This window comes from Mycothermus thermophilus (assembly GCF_041956435.1).
Source record: "Mycothermus thermophilus strain CBS 625.91 unplaced genomic scaffold VTJ04scaffold_6, whole genome shotgun sequence".
Lineage (NCBI taxonomy): Eukaryota > Fungi > Ascomycota > Sordariomycetes > Sordariales > Chaetomiaceae > Mycothermus > Mycothermus thermophilus.
This window is the reverse complement of record NW_027191432.1, coordinates 2,819,953-2,833,027: the sequence shown is the minus strand read 5'-3', so window position 1 is coordinate 2,833,027 and position 13,075 is coordinate 2,819,953. Positions and strand designations below refer to the sequence as shown.

The 13,075-nt window shown below is 56.5% G+C and overlaps 8 protein-coding genes and 1 non-coding gene across 9 annotated transcripts; 6 read left to right on the top strand and 3 right to left on the bottom strand.

The window, feature by feature from the left end:
• Positions 1-1,507: 1,507 nt before the first annotated feature.
• VTJ04DRAFT_9441 (uncharacterized protein) lies at positions 1,508-3,061 on the top strand (the record flags this gene model as incomplete). Its single annotated transcript, XM_069367989.1, has 5 exons — positions 1,508-1,546; positions 1,820-1,841; positions 1,961-2,037; positions 2,184-2,429; positions 2,498-3,061. 5 exons carry the CDS (start codon positions 1,508-1,510, stop codon positions 3,059-3,061), a joined length of 948 nt encoding a protein of 315 aa, XP_069216262.1.
• Positions 3,062-3,070: 9 nt separating this feature from the next.
• Positions 3,071-3,659, bottom strand: VTJ04DRAFT_9440 (uncharacterized protein; the record flags this gene model as incomplete). Its single annotated transcript, XM_069367988.1, has 2 exons — positions 3,071-3,513; positions 3,641-3,659. The coding sequence occupies 2 exons, from the start codon at positions 3,657-3,659 to the stop codon at positions 3,071-3,073; spliced, it is 462 nt and encodes a 153-aa protein (XP_069216261.1).
• A 33-nt stretch (positions 3,660-3,692) lies between these two features.
• VTJ04DRAFT_9439 (uncharacterized protein) lies at positions 3,693-4,296 on the top strand (the record flags this gene model as incomplete). The annotated part of the gene is made up of 2 exons (XM_069367986.1): positions 3,693-4,169; positions 4,249-4,296. 2 exons carry the CDS (start codon positions 3,693-3,695, stop codon positions 4,294-4,296), a joined length of 525 nt encoding a protein of 174 aa, XP_069216260.1.
• Positions 4,297-6,283: 1,987 nt separating this feature from the next.
• Positions 6,284-6,594, top strand: VTJ04DRAFT_9438 (uncharacterized protein; the record flags this gene model as incomplete). Its single annotated transcript, XM_069367985.1, has 2 exons — positions 6,284-6,368; positions 6,434-6,594. 2 exons carry the CDS (start codon positions 6,284-6,286, stop codon positions 6,592-6,594), a joined length of 246 nt encoding a protein of 81 aa, XP_069216259.1.
• Positions 6,595-6,627: 33 nt separating this feature from the next.
• On the top strand, positions 6,628-7,422 carry VTJ04DRAFT_9437 (uncharacterized protein; the record flags this gene model as incomplete). The annotated part of the gene is made up of 3 exons (XM_069367984.1): positions 6,628-6,676; positions 6,743-7,079; positions 7,146-7,422. 3 exons carry the CDS (start codon positions 6,628-6,630, stop codon positions 7,420-7,422), a joined length of 663 nt encoding a protein of 220 aa, XP_069216258.1.
• A 44-nt stretch (positions 7,423-7,466) lies between these two features.
• VTJ04DRAFT_9436 (uncharacterized protein) lies at positions 7,467-7,750 on the bottom strand (the record flags this gene model as incomplete). Its single annotated transcript, XM_069367983.1, has 2 exons — positions 7,467-7,630; positions 7,708-7,750. The coding sequence occupies 2 exons, from the start codon at positions 7,748-7,750 to the stop codon at positions 7,467-7,469; spliced, it is 207 nt and encodes a 68-aa protein (XP_069216257.1).
• Positions 7,751-7,842: 92 nt separating this feature from the next.
• VTJ04DRAFT_9435 (uncharacterized protein) lies at positions 7,843-8,730 on the bottom strand (the record flags this gene model as incomplete). Its single annotated transcript, XM_069367982.1, has 2 exons — positions 7,843-8,349; positions 8,431-8,730. 2 exons carry the CDS (start codon positions 8,728-8,730, stop codon positions 7,843-7,845), a joined length of 807 nt encoding a protein of 268 aa, XP_069216256.1.
• Positions 8,731-9,582: 852 nt separating this feature from the next.
• VTJ04DRAFT_9434 (uncharacterized protein) lies at positions 9,583-11,928 on the top strand (the record flags this gene model as incomplete). Its single annotated transcript, XM_069367981.1, has 1 exon — positions 9,583-11,928. The coding sequence occupies one exon, from the start codon at positions 9,583-9,585 to the stop codon at positions 11,926-11,928; it is 2,346 nt and encodes a 781-aa protein (XP_069216255.1).
• A 937-nt stretch (positions 11,929-12,865) lies between these two features.
• On the top strand, positions 12,866-12,972 carry VTJ04DRAFT_t120. The gene has a single exon. It is a non-coding gene; the product is annotated as a tRNA-Gly (tRNA).
• The last annotated feature ends 103 nt before the right edge of the window (positions 12,973-13,075 follow it).

The following is a 13,075-nucleotide window of genomic DNA, read 5'->3' as shown; positions in this document are numbered from 1 at the left end:
GTGTCTTTGCGAGTGATTGACACCTAGTCAAATGTGGTTTATCAATGCCATGCCAGGAAGAACCTCCTCACTTTCCAGGCACCGGGAATGGTTGGCTCTGTCGCCGTTTTATCCTGAGGTCATGAGAGAGGTCTCAGGGACTAAACCAGAGCGTGATCTTGTCTTGCCAGGTAAACTAGTGTCTGCCTGGTACCTTACCTTACCTGAAGGAGACACCTCATCTTTCACGGTATTGAAGGTGAGGTGCGTGTCGCTTGTCCTTCGGACGATTCTGGTTTGGCAAGTAGTGGTATCTATGGTGTTCTAAAGAGCTCAGGTCCTGGTCTGACAGAGAAGACCACCTCAAGTCCTTCTCAGGTAGCTGCCAACCCAACTGCACGTCAGGGAGGGGAAGGTTACAACAGGGCAGCAATTACACGTCCTGAAGCGTCGCAAGCACAGCACACCGCCACAGGCCCAAAAACACTGGAACAAGGCGCCTCTGCATCGCCGTTTCCGATTCTCCAGTGCTCCATAGTTGCGCCGTGCTCTGACAGATCGCCACATGCCCCTCTGCCCCTGGTGAACATTTCTTTTGGCCACTGCCGCTAGAGCCGAGTCTACGAAGGACCCGATCAAGACTTTTTGATCAGGACCAAACGGGACTTTGGAATTGGGTGGAGCAGTCTCTAACAATTTCTCGATCTTGAGGAGCCAAAAGTTTTCCACGAGGTGGATCTCTTCGAGATAGCAAGGCCGTGGATAACCCTCGGAAGATTTCTTCTTGGTCGTGCCTGCCATGGTCATGGAACCCTTCAGCCGGCTCCCACATCCGATCCGAGGCTGACTTCACCGATAAGGAAACATTTCACATCAGGGGAGACAGACGGGGAGGTTGGAAGGAGGCAGCTTAACAGCAAGAGGAATAAGTATACCGACACACCGAATAGACAGGCCGCTCACCGCGTCAGAATGCCCCAATGGAGGTAGATGAGAGATTTTGCTACGTATTGAAAAAACCCCATTGGGATGCCGGCGAGGATGGAGACTTGCAGACTCGGCAATGCGAATTGCTTCCCTTGCTCCCTTGACACGGATGTGCCTTTCGGGCTTTCCCGGCTTTGCGAGGTCGATCTCTAAAATACCATACCCAACCCTGATCAACCCTCTCCAACCCGAAACACACAGTCTTGACCGTAAGGCATCATCGCTGTCCTGCCGCTGCCCCGCTGCCCCGTTGTTGCCGCGAAAGTTTGCGGTTTCGCCGTTCAGGGCTGCAATTGGCCCGTGCACGGGCTTAGCGCGACAGGGGACCGGAAAGACTCGCACCTCAAAAGCTGGGCCTTTCCGGATCGCTGCGAATTTTTTTCCCTCTTCCCCAAATCTCAGCCAGGTTCGCAGAATTTATTTTCGCGCGACATCCTGCACTTCGTCCTCCTCTCGCACCCAGCAGAGTTTGGACTTTCTCCTCTCCACTCCGTTCTTTTCTTCCTTCCTCGCGGACTTGTCCTCTGCGTAGTCAATCAAGATGTCGAAGAAGCAGGACCAGACCATCCTGGGCATGCCGGTGAGTGAAACCAACAATTCTGACTTCCACCGCCTTTGGAAAATCGCTCGCTCCCATTGCACATCACCGCCTCTCGCCTCCCTCACACCTCACCGTCGTGGTCGCAATCGCCAATTGACCTCCTTCGCGGATGTCGTTGAGATTCTGCGGTCACCGGCTGGTCGGTTCGGTGTCTGAGCGGGGTGAGATGGTTGGTCGGTCAGCCGGGTAGCGGGGGATTGGCCATCGGCAAAGAACCTGACGAAAGCCAGAGCTAACATAGATATCATCTAGCCCTTCGTGGTGGACTTCCTGAGTACGTTAGATCCTTATCATCTCCCCACGGCATCAGAGTGCCAGGCGAGGGAGCATGCCAAGCTGTCCCGCAGTTGGCACCCAACACAGCAAAATCGGTTCGCTGACCTGTGTCTATAGTGGGTGGTGTTTCCGCCGCCGTCTCGAAGACCGCTGCTGCCCCCATTGAGCGCATCAAGCTCCTCATCCAAAACCAGGTACGTTTTTGTCGTTACATCGGGTTTCCCCCACGTTCGGGATCTGGGTCGTCGTAGTAGCGCGGGGACTAGTCCCCGCGTCACGTGCATGCGGCAATCGGGCCCAAAACCCTGGTCGACCGAACTTGGCGCTAACGACCACACAGGATGAGATGATCAAGGCTGGCCGCCTCGACCGCCGCTACAATGGCATTATTGACTGCTTCCGCCGCACCACCGCCGATGAGGGTCTCATGTCCCTGTGGCGTGGTAACACGGCCAACGTCATCCGTTACTTCCCTACCCAGGCCCTGAACTTCGCCTTCCGTGACAAGTTCAAGGCCATGTTCGGCTACAAGAAGGACAAGGACGGCTACTGGAAGTGGATGGCCGGTAACCTGGCCTCGGGTGGTGTAAGTCATTTGTTCTTGCAGACGCGGCTTACCGACGCAATGGAGCGGCAACTAACTTGATTCTCCAGGCTGCTGGTGCTACCTCCCTCCTCTTCGTCTACTCCCTCGACTACGCCCGTACCCGTCTCGCCAACGACGCCAAGTCGGCCAAGAGCGGTGGTGCCCGCCAGTTCAACGGCCTGATCGACGTCTACCGCAAGACCATTGCCTCTGACGGCATTGTCGGTCTGTACCGTGGCTTCGGCCCCTCGGTCGCCGGTATCGTCGTCTACCGTGGTCTCTATTTCGGCATGTACGACTCGATCAAGCCCGTCGTCCTTGTCGGCTCCCTCCAGAACAACTTCCTTGCCTCCTTCCTGCTCGGCTGGTGCGTCACCACCGGTGCCGGTATCGCCTCGTACCCTCTTGACACCGTCCGTCGTCGCATGATGATGACCTCGGGTGAGGCCGTCAAGTACAAGAGCTCGTTCGATGCCTTCTCTCAGATCGTCAAGAAGGAGGGTGTCAAGTCTCTCTTCAAGGGTGCTGGTGCCAACATCCTGCGTGGTGTTGCTGGTGCTGGTGTGCTCTCGATCTACGACCAGCTCCAGATCCTTCTCTTCGGCAAGGCCTTCAAGGGCGGCTCTGGCTAAATTGCCTGCTCAGCTGCAACTGTGATAACGCCGTTCTCGTTGACGGAGGGGACGGTGGTTTATAGGGGATGTTCCGTCAGGAGGGGAGTCTAGGGGACGTGGAGAGCTGGGAGAGGGAGATCCTTCGTGGCCGGCAGCAGATGCTTCTGGACGTTGGGTACCGCGGGGGATAAAAAATGGGTCATATCTGGCGTTTTTCTTCTGGGACGCGGATGGGCCGGTCACCCGCTGTAATTTATACTCTGAGCCATTCCCGGTGTATTCCTTGCTACCATGTTTCCTGGGGTCGCCGTTGCGTCGCGTCAGTGTTTCCTTTGTTGCATGTGCCCATAGATTCCGTGAATTCTGGTCAATGGAACGGTTTGTGATTGGCAATTGTTGGTGTTGACACCTCGAATTGATCTTACTCGCCGTGCTGTGGAATTTGGAGGTTGAACCGATGACCTGCCCCGCTGTTGGAACTTACGTAATTACGGTACTCCGTACCGTGCGTGCGTCGCGTTTTCTGATACAACACGATTTCGCGACCTGGGCTCGAACACCAAGAACCTTGTGACCAAAGCAGCGTTTCTCACCTACGCTCAGGAACCCTCTGCATTTTCTGCTCTGCGGTCGGATTGACAACACCAACATGCCCCCGAAAGCATCCGGTACAGGCACCGGCCGCAGTAAGGCTGCGACCACTTCCTCCAAGTCATCTGCCTCGAACACCGGCCGGTCAACCACGTCCGCCTCAAAACCACGAGGCACAGGTACAACAAGCACGAACTCTGGTTCCCGCAAACGCACCATCGATGACTACACTCGGGGAGGGTTCAGGAGAACACAACCGGAAGATGAAGAGGAGGAACAGGAGGAGGCCGAGGTCGAAGAGCAAGATGTCGAAGAGGAGGTAGACGAGGCCGAAGAAGAGGAAGAGGAAGAAGAGGACGATAGGAGGGAAAAGATACCGCCAGAGCTGCTTACGCGCATCCTGCACACTTGCTTTGAGCGCGAGGGCACGCGTATCACGCGCGAGGCAGACAAGGCTGTGGCGCGGTATGTGGATGTGTTTGTGAGAGAGGCCATTGCAAGGGCGGCGGTGGAGAGGGGGAGGGGGTTCCTAGAGGTATGTTTTGCCTTCCCATCTCTGATTCCGCAGTCCTTGGACGATGGAGTGCTAACAGCGTGTGCTTTGGTCTGGTTAGGTTGAGGATCTGGAAAAGATTGCCCCGCAGCTGTTGATGGACTTGTGAACTGCCAGAGGAGTCTCTACAATTACGATCTCGCGGTTGAGGAACCGCGACCATATGCGTCCGTCATCGCTACGATATGCCCTCAGGAACTCGATCTACATCCCCTCCCCCCGATGTAGCTGGGTCTGGTATCCCGTCAAGCAGACTTCTCGGGCAGCACAGTCCTGATGCTCCAAGTTTGGACTCGGTCTGAACATGGCGGCGTCGGAAACAACAAGACACACATCGTCATCCCGCAGCATGGTTGCTGCCACTTATGGATACGTACCCGTATGCAAGGCGGACAAGAAGGCCGGCGCTAGTCGCCATCACCGCTCACATCCGTCCATCACCTGGCTGGGTGATGTGTTCGGATGCGCCGCAGATCCGATGACACACTGGACGAACGAAACAATGCTGTTCAGTCTGTTTGCTTGGCACCCACCCTCCGGGGTTCTAGAAGCCGGCCAGGCATGGGTTTTCGAGTCTGGGATGAGCAGGGCAAGCAAACAAAGACATGTCATCCAATGTTGATAGATCGCTGGATGGCTCGTGTGGATCGGGATGGATGCACTTCCAGAGTCGGTGTTAAAGCTAGTGATGCTCCCACTTGGAAGGATTCCACGGTGTCCGGGAGATCAAGCTAACACTGGGGTTGGCCTTCTCGGAATAACTCTCCCCTATCAAACGGCTGCGAGCGCTTAACATGCGGTGGGACATTAGGAGGAATAGGAGTTCAGTTGAACCGTCCTGACGTGGCTGATAGGACGACGCATCCGTATCCTACTTCACAGCACGACCAAGTATAGTGAGATCAAAATAGTGCTGCGATACAGTGAATCTTGCTGCGGCCCGAGTCCGACTCAGGTCCTCAGCTCCGCGGATGGAACAGCAAAAGTAACCACAGCGCTTGCTGACTTGGTTTTCTCGGCCTTATTGTGTTGTGTCTGGTTAGTTAGTACGTAGTAACTTGAAGACAGTACTCCGTATCGGCTCCATAATATCCGATCCGAGAAGGCCTGTTTCCATGTCCCGGCGCTGGATGGCCCTCCATGGGCGAAAGCAGCCGAACGCCCGGTGGCGGGTCTGAAACCCCAAGACGTCGCAAGTGTGTCAGAGCTTGTGGCAGAGACTGAGCGCACCGCTGATACCCCTGACTTTGCAGCGTGGAAACATGTGCCAAGAGCTCTCGGCTGGACAAAAACAGGAAAAGTCACCTCCTCAACATTGCTGCAGGCAAGGTTAGCTTGTCCCCCTGGCTAAAAGCCCCAAACCTTATTTCGGCTCCAGCATTCTCCGGGCTTGGGTGCTCACATGGTAACAAGGCTCCTGCGAGGTGCCGCAGGTGAAACGCCTTTTCCAGGCCTCCAGGCTGGCCGGCGCCAGGGCGTTGAGCGTGGCTAACAATGACTGGAGGGCGGATGAATGACTTTGGAGGTAAAATCAAGAGATTGGAAGAGACATGCTTGATGGCCGGTATGTTGGCCATCGGGATACATACTTTTTACATAGCTGACCTATTTTTGACACCTCTCTCAACCGCTTATGCCGTGGAGAAGGCGGCGACTCTGGGGTTAAGGTTATTTTTCCGACCGAGTTTCTGCAGCACGGCCCTGCAGGATGACGCCAAAACCAGAGACGTAGCGGCTAATGAATACAGCAAGGCTGAGGTCTCGTTAGTGTGCTGTACTCCGTACCTGCATTCTTGACGGCGTTGAGTTGAAACGCACGGAACTGGCCAACATCAAGATCTCTCAGCTCAACTGTACCCAAGAACAGCTCGATTCACGAGGCGCCTTGACTGCAACATCCTGCCAATTATCACGGTCCTGGACAATCATGTTCTGAGCCTAGCAGGGGAGCTCAGTGCAACCCATTCTGCGCTTCGTCGGATTGAAGTAACATTTTCTGGGGTCATGGCTGCACTCGCGGTGCTAGGCGCTCGGTGACTGGGCCCAAACATGGCGATGTTTCAAAACTTCCCAAGCCGACCCCGGTCCCTGCCATGATGCACCCCTTTCGGACCCCCGTCTCACCACCACCTTGGCCACGCAACTTGGGACGATCAGTCTGGCGCCGGCCGCCGGGAACAAGTTTATAATTCATGCCGTCCCGTTCCCGTCAGTCTTGCTCTTGTCTCTTCTTCTCACCAAGCCAGTCTTCAGTTCGGAGTCTCCTCGTCGCCGTCGTTTCTTTTCCTCTTTTCCAACTTTCGTTCTTAATCTTCGACTACAGGCTAGTCCTGTCTTTATTGTTTGCATACACACAAGCGCCAGTCGCTTTTTCGGCATCTTCACCATCCACTCGTTGACGAGCTAGACTCCTGTCTTTCACTCTATACACACCATCAAAATGCAGTTCACCACGCTTGCTCTGGCCGCTTTCGCTAGCCTGGCCTCTGGTGAGTAGTCCTTCGGATATATCATGAAAACACCAAGAGACCATGAGGCTGACACATCTCCAACAGCCCAAAAGACCTGGGTCGTCGCCGTCGCCAAGAACGGCACCCTGACCTTTTCGCCGGACCGCCTTAGCCCCCAGCCAGGCGAGTTCGTCCAGTTCCAGTTCCACGCCGGCAACCACACCGTGACCCAGTCCACCTTCGACCAGCCGTGCCAGCCTATCGCCCTGCACAACCCCAATGTCACTGGCTTCCACTCGGGTTTCCTCCCCGTCGCCGCCAGCGCCGAGCAGGGCATGATCCCCACCTACACCATCCAGATCAACAACACCAACCCCATCTGGCTGTACTGCGCTCAGGGCCAGCACTGCCAGCGCGGCATGGTCATGGTCATTAACGAGCCGTGAGTTCTCCCCCTTTTCAGGAATCACGACAATTCAACCCATGACTAACATGTTCTGCTTTCTAGTGCCGCCAACGCCAGCCGCACCCTCGAGAACTACAAGTCTCTCGCCGCTAACGCTCAGACCCTCTACCCCGGCCAGACCCTCGGCGACGGCGCCACCACCGGCACTGGCGGCAACAACGGCGCCGGCGGCGACTCTGGCACCCCCGCCGGCACTCCCGACGCCTCGGGCACCACTGGCGACAACGTCCCCACCCAGACTGGCGGTGCCGCCGGCCTGGCTGCTCCCGCCACCTTCGCGCTTGCGGCGGCCGCTGGTTTCGCGGCGCTCCTCCTCTAGATGTGGAACTTCTAGGCGGGGAGTTGGAGAGATTGGGTGTGGGTTTAGTACCGGGAATGCTTGGTTCTTTGGTTGCTGGGTTGTAATGGATGGTTATTTGGACGTTCTTGTTGGGAAAAGATACCTTTTATTTCTGGGGGACAATTTTGGGCTTCTTCGACGGCGTGGTTTTGTATATGTACCTGGTCCGAAGGACGTGTGATGCATACTGCATGAATGATGAGTGTGTTTATGGGTGAACCATCGTCCCTTTTCTTTGGTCTCGATTCTTCGTGGTGCAAGTACCTGCTTCTCTATTTTTTGGCTGGCTGATGACCATATTGACCATGTCTCAACTCCAACATATGTCCGACCTTTTAACTGATATACTGTAACTGAGAGAACAAATCAATCAGCCCCTAAAGCTCACCCTGACATCTATTAGTTTCCTCCCTTCTTCGGAGGTGTCCGCTTCTTCCTCCCCTTCGCCGCCGCCTCGCACAACGGCCTCACCGGCTCCGTCCCCGGCCAGTCCTTCGGCCGCTTGACATAGCCCACAAAAGGATACTTGGGGCTATCGCGGAAGAACTTGACCCAATGATCCAGATGCTCGTGCACCTTCTTCAACGCCTCCTCCCGCTCCTTCTTCTTTAGCTCGGCCAGCTCCGCGGCGCTCCAATGTCGGTCAACGACGGGGTCATCCAGCGGCAAGAACATCTGCTCGACGCCGCGCATGTCCGGGGTGCGATCCTCCGCGAAGCAGCCGGTAACGTAGGCGCGCGCGGCATCACACCCCGCGAACCAATGGTACGACCCACCAGGGCCGTATGTGGCCGGGTTGGACGAGACGTCGTAGATGGTCCCATTAATGGCCAGGTAGATGGGCTTGGAGGGGTCGGTGCCGTCGTACTGGGCCAGCTCCTCGGGGGTGAGGTAGAGGGGGCCACGCTAAGCAGGTGGGTGTTAATGAATGGAGGCCAATTGCAGAGAGGCATGCAACACAGAGAGGAATTGACCTTAGTAACGCACCAGTTTCTGCGCCCAGAAAGCAGGCCGCAGGTACTTGGCCTGGTTGCCATTTCCCCAGAAGAAGGACTCGCCGTTTGTGACGAGATAGCTCAGGCCCATCGAGGCGAGCACGAGGAAGGTCAAGACGCGCAGAATGTCGAGGGCGATGGATCCGGCTGTGTTCGGCACATCATCGAACTCGTCCCGAGCAGTGGTCGTCTTCTTTGACACCTTGTACTGCGCCATCTCGTCCTCGGAGGAGCTCGAGGCATCGTCTTTGGGCGCGGGTTTGCGCCGGCGGGCGGTAGCGTCCTTGGCCATGTCGCACCGTGGGGTAAGATGTGTGTCTCGGGACTGTTTGGTGTGACCTCCTCCGTGTCCCTCGAGGTTAATTAAATATTGGGTGTAAGTCACACAGGCAAGGAGACACAGAAAACCCGAATTTATACAGAATTGTCCCTGACACGGTGGTATGACCCGTCAAAAAGAGGTCAGACCATGTTGCCAGATGTTCGGAAGCGGCTTCAGCCGGATAAGATAGCGGAATGGAACTTGACTTGGATGCAAGGCTGACAGCGCCTGAGTTCCCCGCCGATGACACCACCGCAGGGCAGGAACAGCTCTGTCGGGACCTGGCATCCCGATTGGACCGTTGGGCGGTGAAGAAAGACCGAACGATGCTCGACCCACGCGAGGCTGCAGACCCACCCGCAACGGCCATGGTCGCCCCTGGCAACCACACCCCTGTCAATTGCTTTCATGTGCGGCACCGCCTGATTGGGCCGCGCATTTTGATTGTCAACTCGGGAAATACACGCACCAACAAGGCAAATCAAACACTGAGCACCTCACGAGCCACATCAAATCCTTGACGCCGCAACACGGCACGGAACTGATCGCAGACCACAGCACAGCCCGGAAACCTACAGCAACGCCGAGCACAAGCATCGCGGCCCTCCATCGTCGCGATCATTGTCAGCATCGACGGGACACCGCCACCAAAACAACATTGTCAACCGCGTCGGACCTGTGCCGATCTTCCGATCTTCCCCGCGCCATTGACCGCTCCTTTTCTCTCCATCACTCCATTGCACCTGGAGAGACACCACAACCACAACCACTGCTACCGCTATCTTGCATGAGTCCTCAATAACACACGCTTTCTGCTCGACGATGTCCCTTCCGTCGAGCCCCGCCGGCGGCGGCCAGCCGCTTCAGCCCGTTTCCCACAATGCCCAACGCGATTCCATCTTCTCATCCCCTCAGATCCAGCGCAGTCTCGCCAACGTCTGTGTCAGCCCGTCACGCGACAGCACCGTCCACGAAAAGATTCACCAGTTCAACGCGCTCGCGCTCCAGTCCAAGCAGTCGGAGCGTGCGGCCCAAGACGTCGCTCAAAAGGATGCCGCCCTTAAGCGCGCCACTCTCGCCCGCGAGCAGGCCGAGGCCGAGATGCGCCGTTACCGTGATGAGGCCCGCATGCTTCGCAAAGAACTCGAGGCAAGCCAGGCTGAGAAGAACCGGGTCAGCCAGAGGCTCGATGAAGTGATGGAACACGTCGCGGGCGTCAAAGAACAAGCACACAACGAGGTGACCGCCTATCAGAAGGAGGTCCGCAGGAAGCAGAAGGAAATCTTCAAGACACAACGCGAGGTTGACAGGGTCGTGGCCGAACTTCAAAGCTCCCTTAAAGCTAGGAGAGAACTGGAAGCAAAGCTTGAGGCCGAGCAGGCAAAGAACGCTGCATTGCAACAAGAATTCGAGGCAAAGCTCGAAGCTGAGCAAGCAAAGTATGCGGCGCTGGAACAGGAGCTCGAAAAGGCTCGCCTGGAGACCATCGCCATACAGGAACACCTGCAGAGCGCGAACATGCGGGTCGCCACCCTCGAAAACGACCTAGCCGCAGCCAAAATGGAGACTGCAAAAATGGACGCTGTGAACAGCGCCCAGATTGATCGTCATCAGTCCGAGTTCGATTCTTACGATTGGGAGGGACCGCGCAAGCGCCCGCGGTTGTCAGAGCCCACATCGACAGAGAACGATATCGACGTCGAGGCATTGTACGAGTGGGAGAAGCAGCGCGCTGATCGCGCGGTTGCGCAAATCGAGTTCCTCCAGGCTGAGTGCCAGCTCAACATGTGCGCTGCCGCCAAGAAGCATCGCCAAAAGTCTTCTTCGAACCGCTCGAGTCAGCGCAAGCGGCCCAGCATGCTTATTTCGGACGCCGGAGATTCCATGATCCTTAGGGAGGGTCGCCAGCCTTCGTGCGAGCCGGGAGCTTCTGCTGATCCGACCCCTCGCCAGTCCAAGACCGAAAGGCTGAAGGGAGCCAGGCCGCGTTGCAGTAACATCTACATTCCCGCCGACAGCACCAACCGGACCCTTTCTCAGACAGAGGCTAGCGCCATGGCAGCCATCCCTCCCTCACCCGTTGACCCCGTGCCGACTGGCAGCCTCCCGCCCGTTACCCCAACCGAGAGCGACCCTCACTACCGGCGCACGCCCTCTGTCGAACCTCCTGACTTCGCTGTGCCACCGAAGGATCGCACCTCCCTCATGTCGCTACTCGATGCACCCGTTCGTCAGGATCCCGAGCCCGTGTTTAACATCCCCACCATGCCCGCCGCCGTGGTGGAGGCGCGCCAAGGCCAGGAGACAGCGTCGTCCGTTTCCCGCCTTCCCCAGTCGCTTACTGCCGCCGACGACGAGGACGTTACTCCCATGCACCCGCCGCGTTGCAGCTCTGCTGCGTCCTTTGCCACCAACCACACCGACCCGGAGGCTGATGGTCTCTCCTCCGCCTCCATCCGTATCCCATACCCGCGTCCGCACACGACAGCTTCCTTCTACCCGTCAACAGCTGACACAGCGTCTGCCTCGTCCCGCTCCTCGAGTTCGACGACAACCACGGCCACTGTGGCATCATCAGCGACGACCCTGAGCGGTAGCACTACTATCAAAACCACCACCACAAAAGTTCCCCTCAAAGACGAGCCCCAGGACGGCCCAACACTCGCCCAGCGCCTCCTGAAGATGCAGCGCACTCCATCACGTCCCACATCCCGCATCTCGGGCGACAGCAACGAAGACGGCGCTAGTGAGGTGATCGACCTCGATAAACCCACCTTTGATCCCAACAACCCAGCCATGACCCCAACAATCTCCCGCGAGGAGATGCTCGAGCGCATTAGGGAGCGCCGTGTTCGGGCCAAGAGCGTCGCTGCCCCTGCGGGGACGAGGACTGGGTCTTCTTCTTCTACGACGACAACGACGAATACCAGCGGCAGGACATCCGCCGCCAGCAATCACGGTCACCATGACTTGAAGAGGAAAGTTTCCGGCGGATCGGCCACCTCGGGAACGACTGCCTCGGAGCTCAGGAGGAAGGCTAGCCAGGGGGATCTGGCGCGCGGACGGGACCGGGAGGCGCGCGGTACCTCGGCGACGACCAGGGGCGTTTCCACTGCCCGGCCTGGCGCGGCTGCCGCTGGGGCTGCCGCGAGGAGGGTCAGGACTTAGACGGGGGCTGAACCTCCTCTTCCTCCGCATCCGTTGCGTCCGGTGACCAAGAGGTGTGGGTGTATTGATTGATTGAATGGTTCAGAGATGGGTTGGATAGGTCCCTACCGACCTAGGTACCTTGGTTGATGAATGAGGGATGGGGGACGGATGGACAGCATGGGGTCGCAGTGTCGAATCGTGATGAAAGTGGATACCCAGGGTTTGATACGCTTTGTTTGGGTTTTCTGTGGACGCCACCGAGTGGGAGTTGTGCACGTCATTCGTTCAGGTCGGGTGTTGAGACCCTTTTTTCCTTTAGTATACCGATTTCATCTTTTGGGAGGCCGGCAGCATCGGGATGGATGGCATACTGGCGTTCCGGGATGGATGGGTGGTGGCATTGTCATTTTCTTTGCACGTCACGGCGCTGTTGGTTCGGTCATGGGGAAAAGGGGTATACCTCATGCATTTGGTTCGGGGTTGGTTCGTTGGTAGTGTACGATCGTTCGTGTTTGGTTTCCCATGTTTGATACTTCGTATAATATACCACTGGCATGAGTCAACAGCGAATAATGGTGTTTCATTCCTCAATGTTCCAGGTTCGCGGCCGTGTAGAACAACCTGGAGTTGCTGGCGTATTCAACGTAGGATCTCGTCCACCATACGAGGACACCATCTCCTGTCCTACACGTCATACTTTCTCATTATTTCTATTCTTCCTTTCTTTTCTTATTTTCATTATTTTCTTATTTTCATTCTTTTCTTACTTTCATTCTTTTCTTACTCTCTTTCTTATTCCCTTTTTATTCTTCTATCTGAACATTCCTACATGCCGAAGAGAAGTCGGGCACACCGTCTGGTTGCTGTTCTCTATGGCGTCCACTCTGCAATGCCCAGCACTTCCGTACGCGGGTACACAACGGCAACCGCCAGACCCCGTTCACCAACAAACAGAGCGCGATTAGTTCAGTGGTTCAGAATGTCTGCTTCCCATCGTTCCTTCCCTAGGAAGGCAATATCTTGGAATAGCAGATGACCCGGGTTCGAATCCCGGATCGCGCACATCGTTCTGTTTTTTGCCATTTTTGCGCTGTTGTTGTCAACATCTCCAGCTTTCTCCCACTTGTTTCGTCGTTGGGGACAGTGGCTTAGCGTTGTTGCTGGC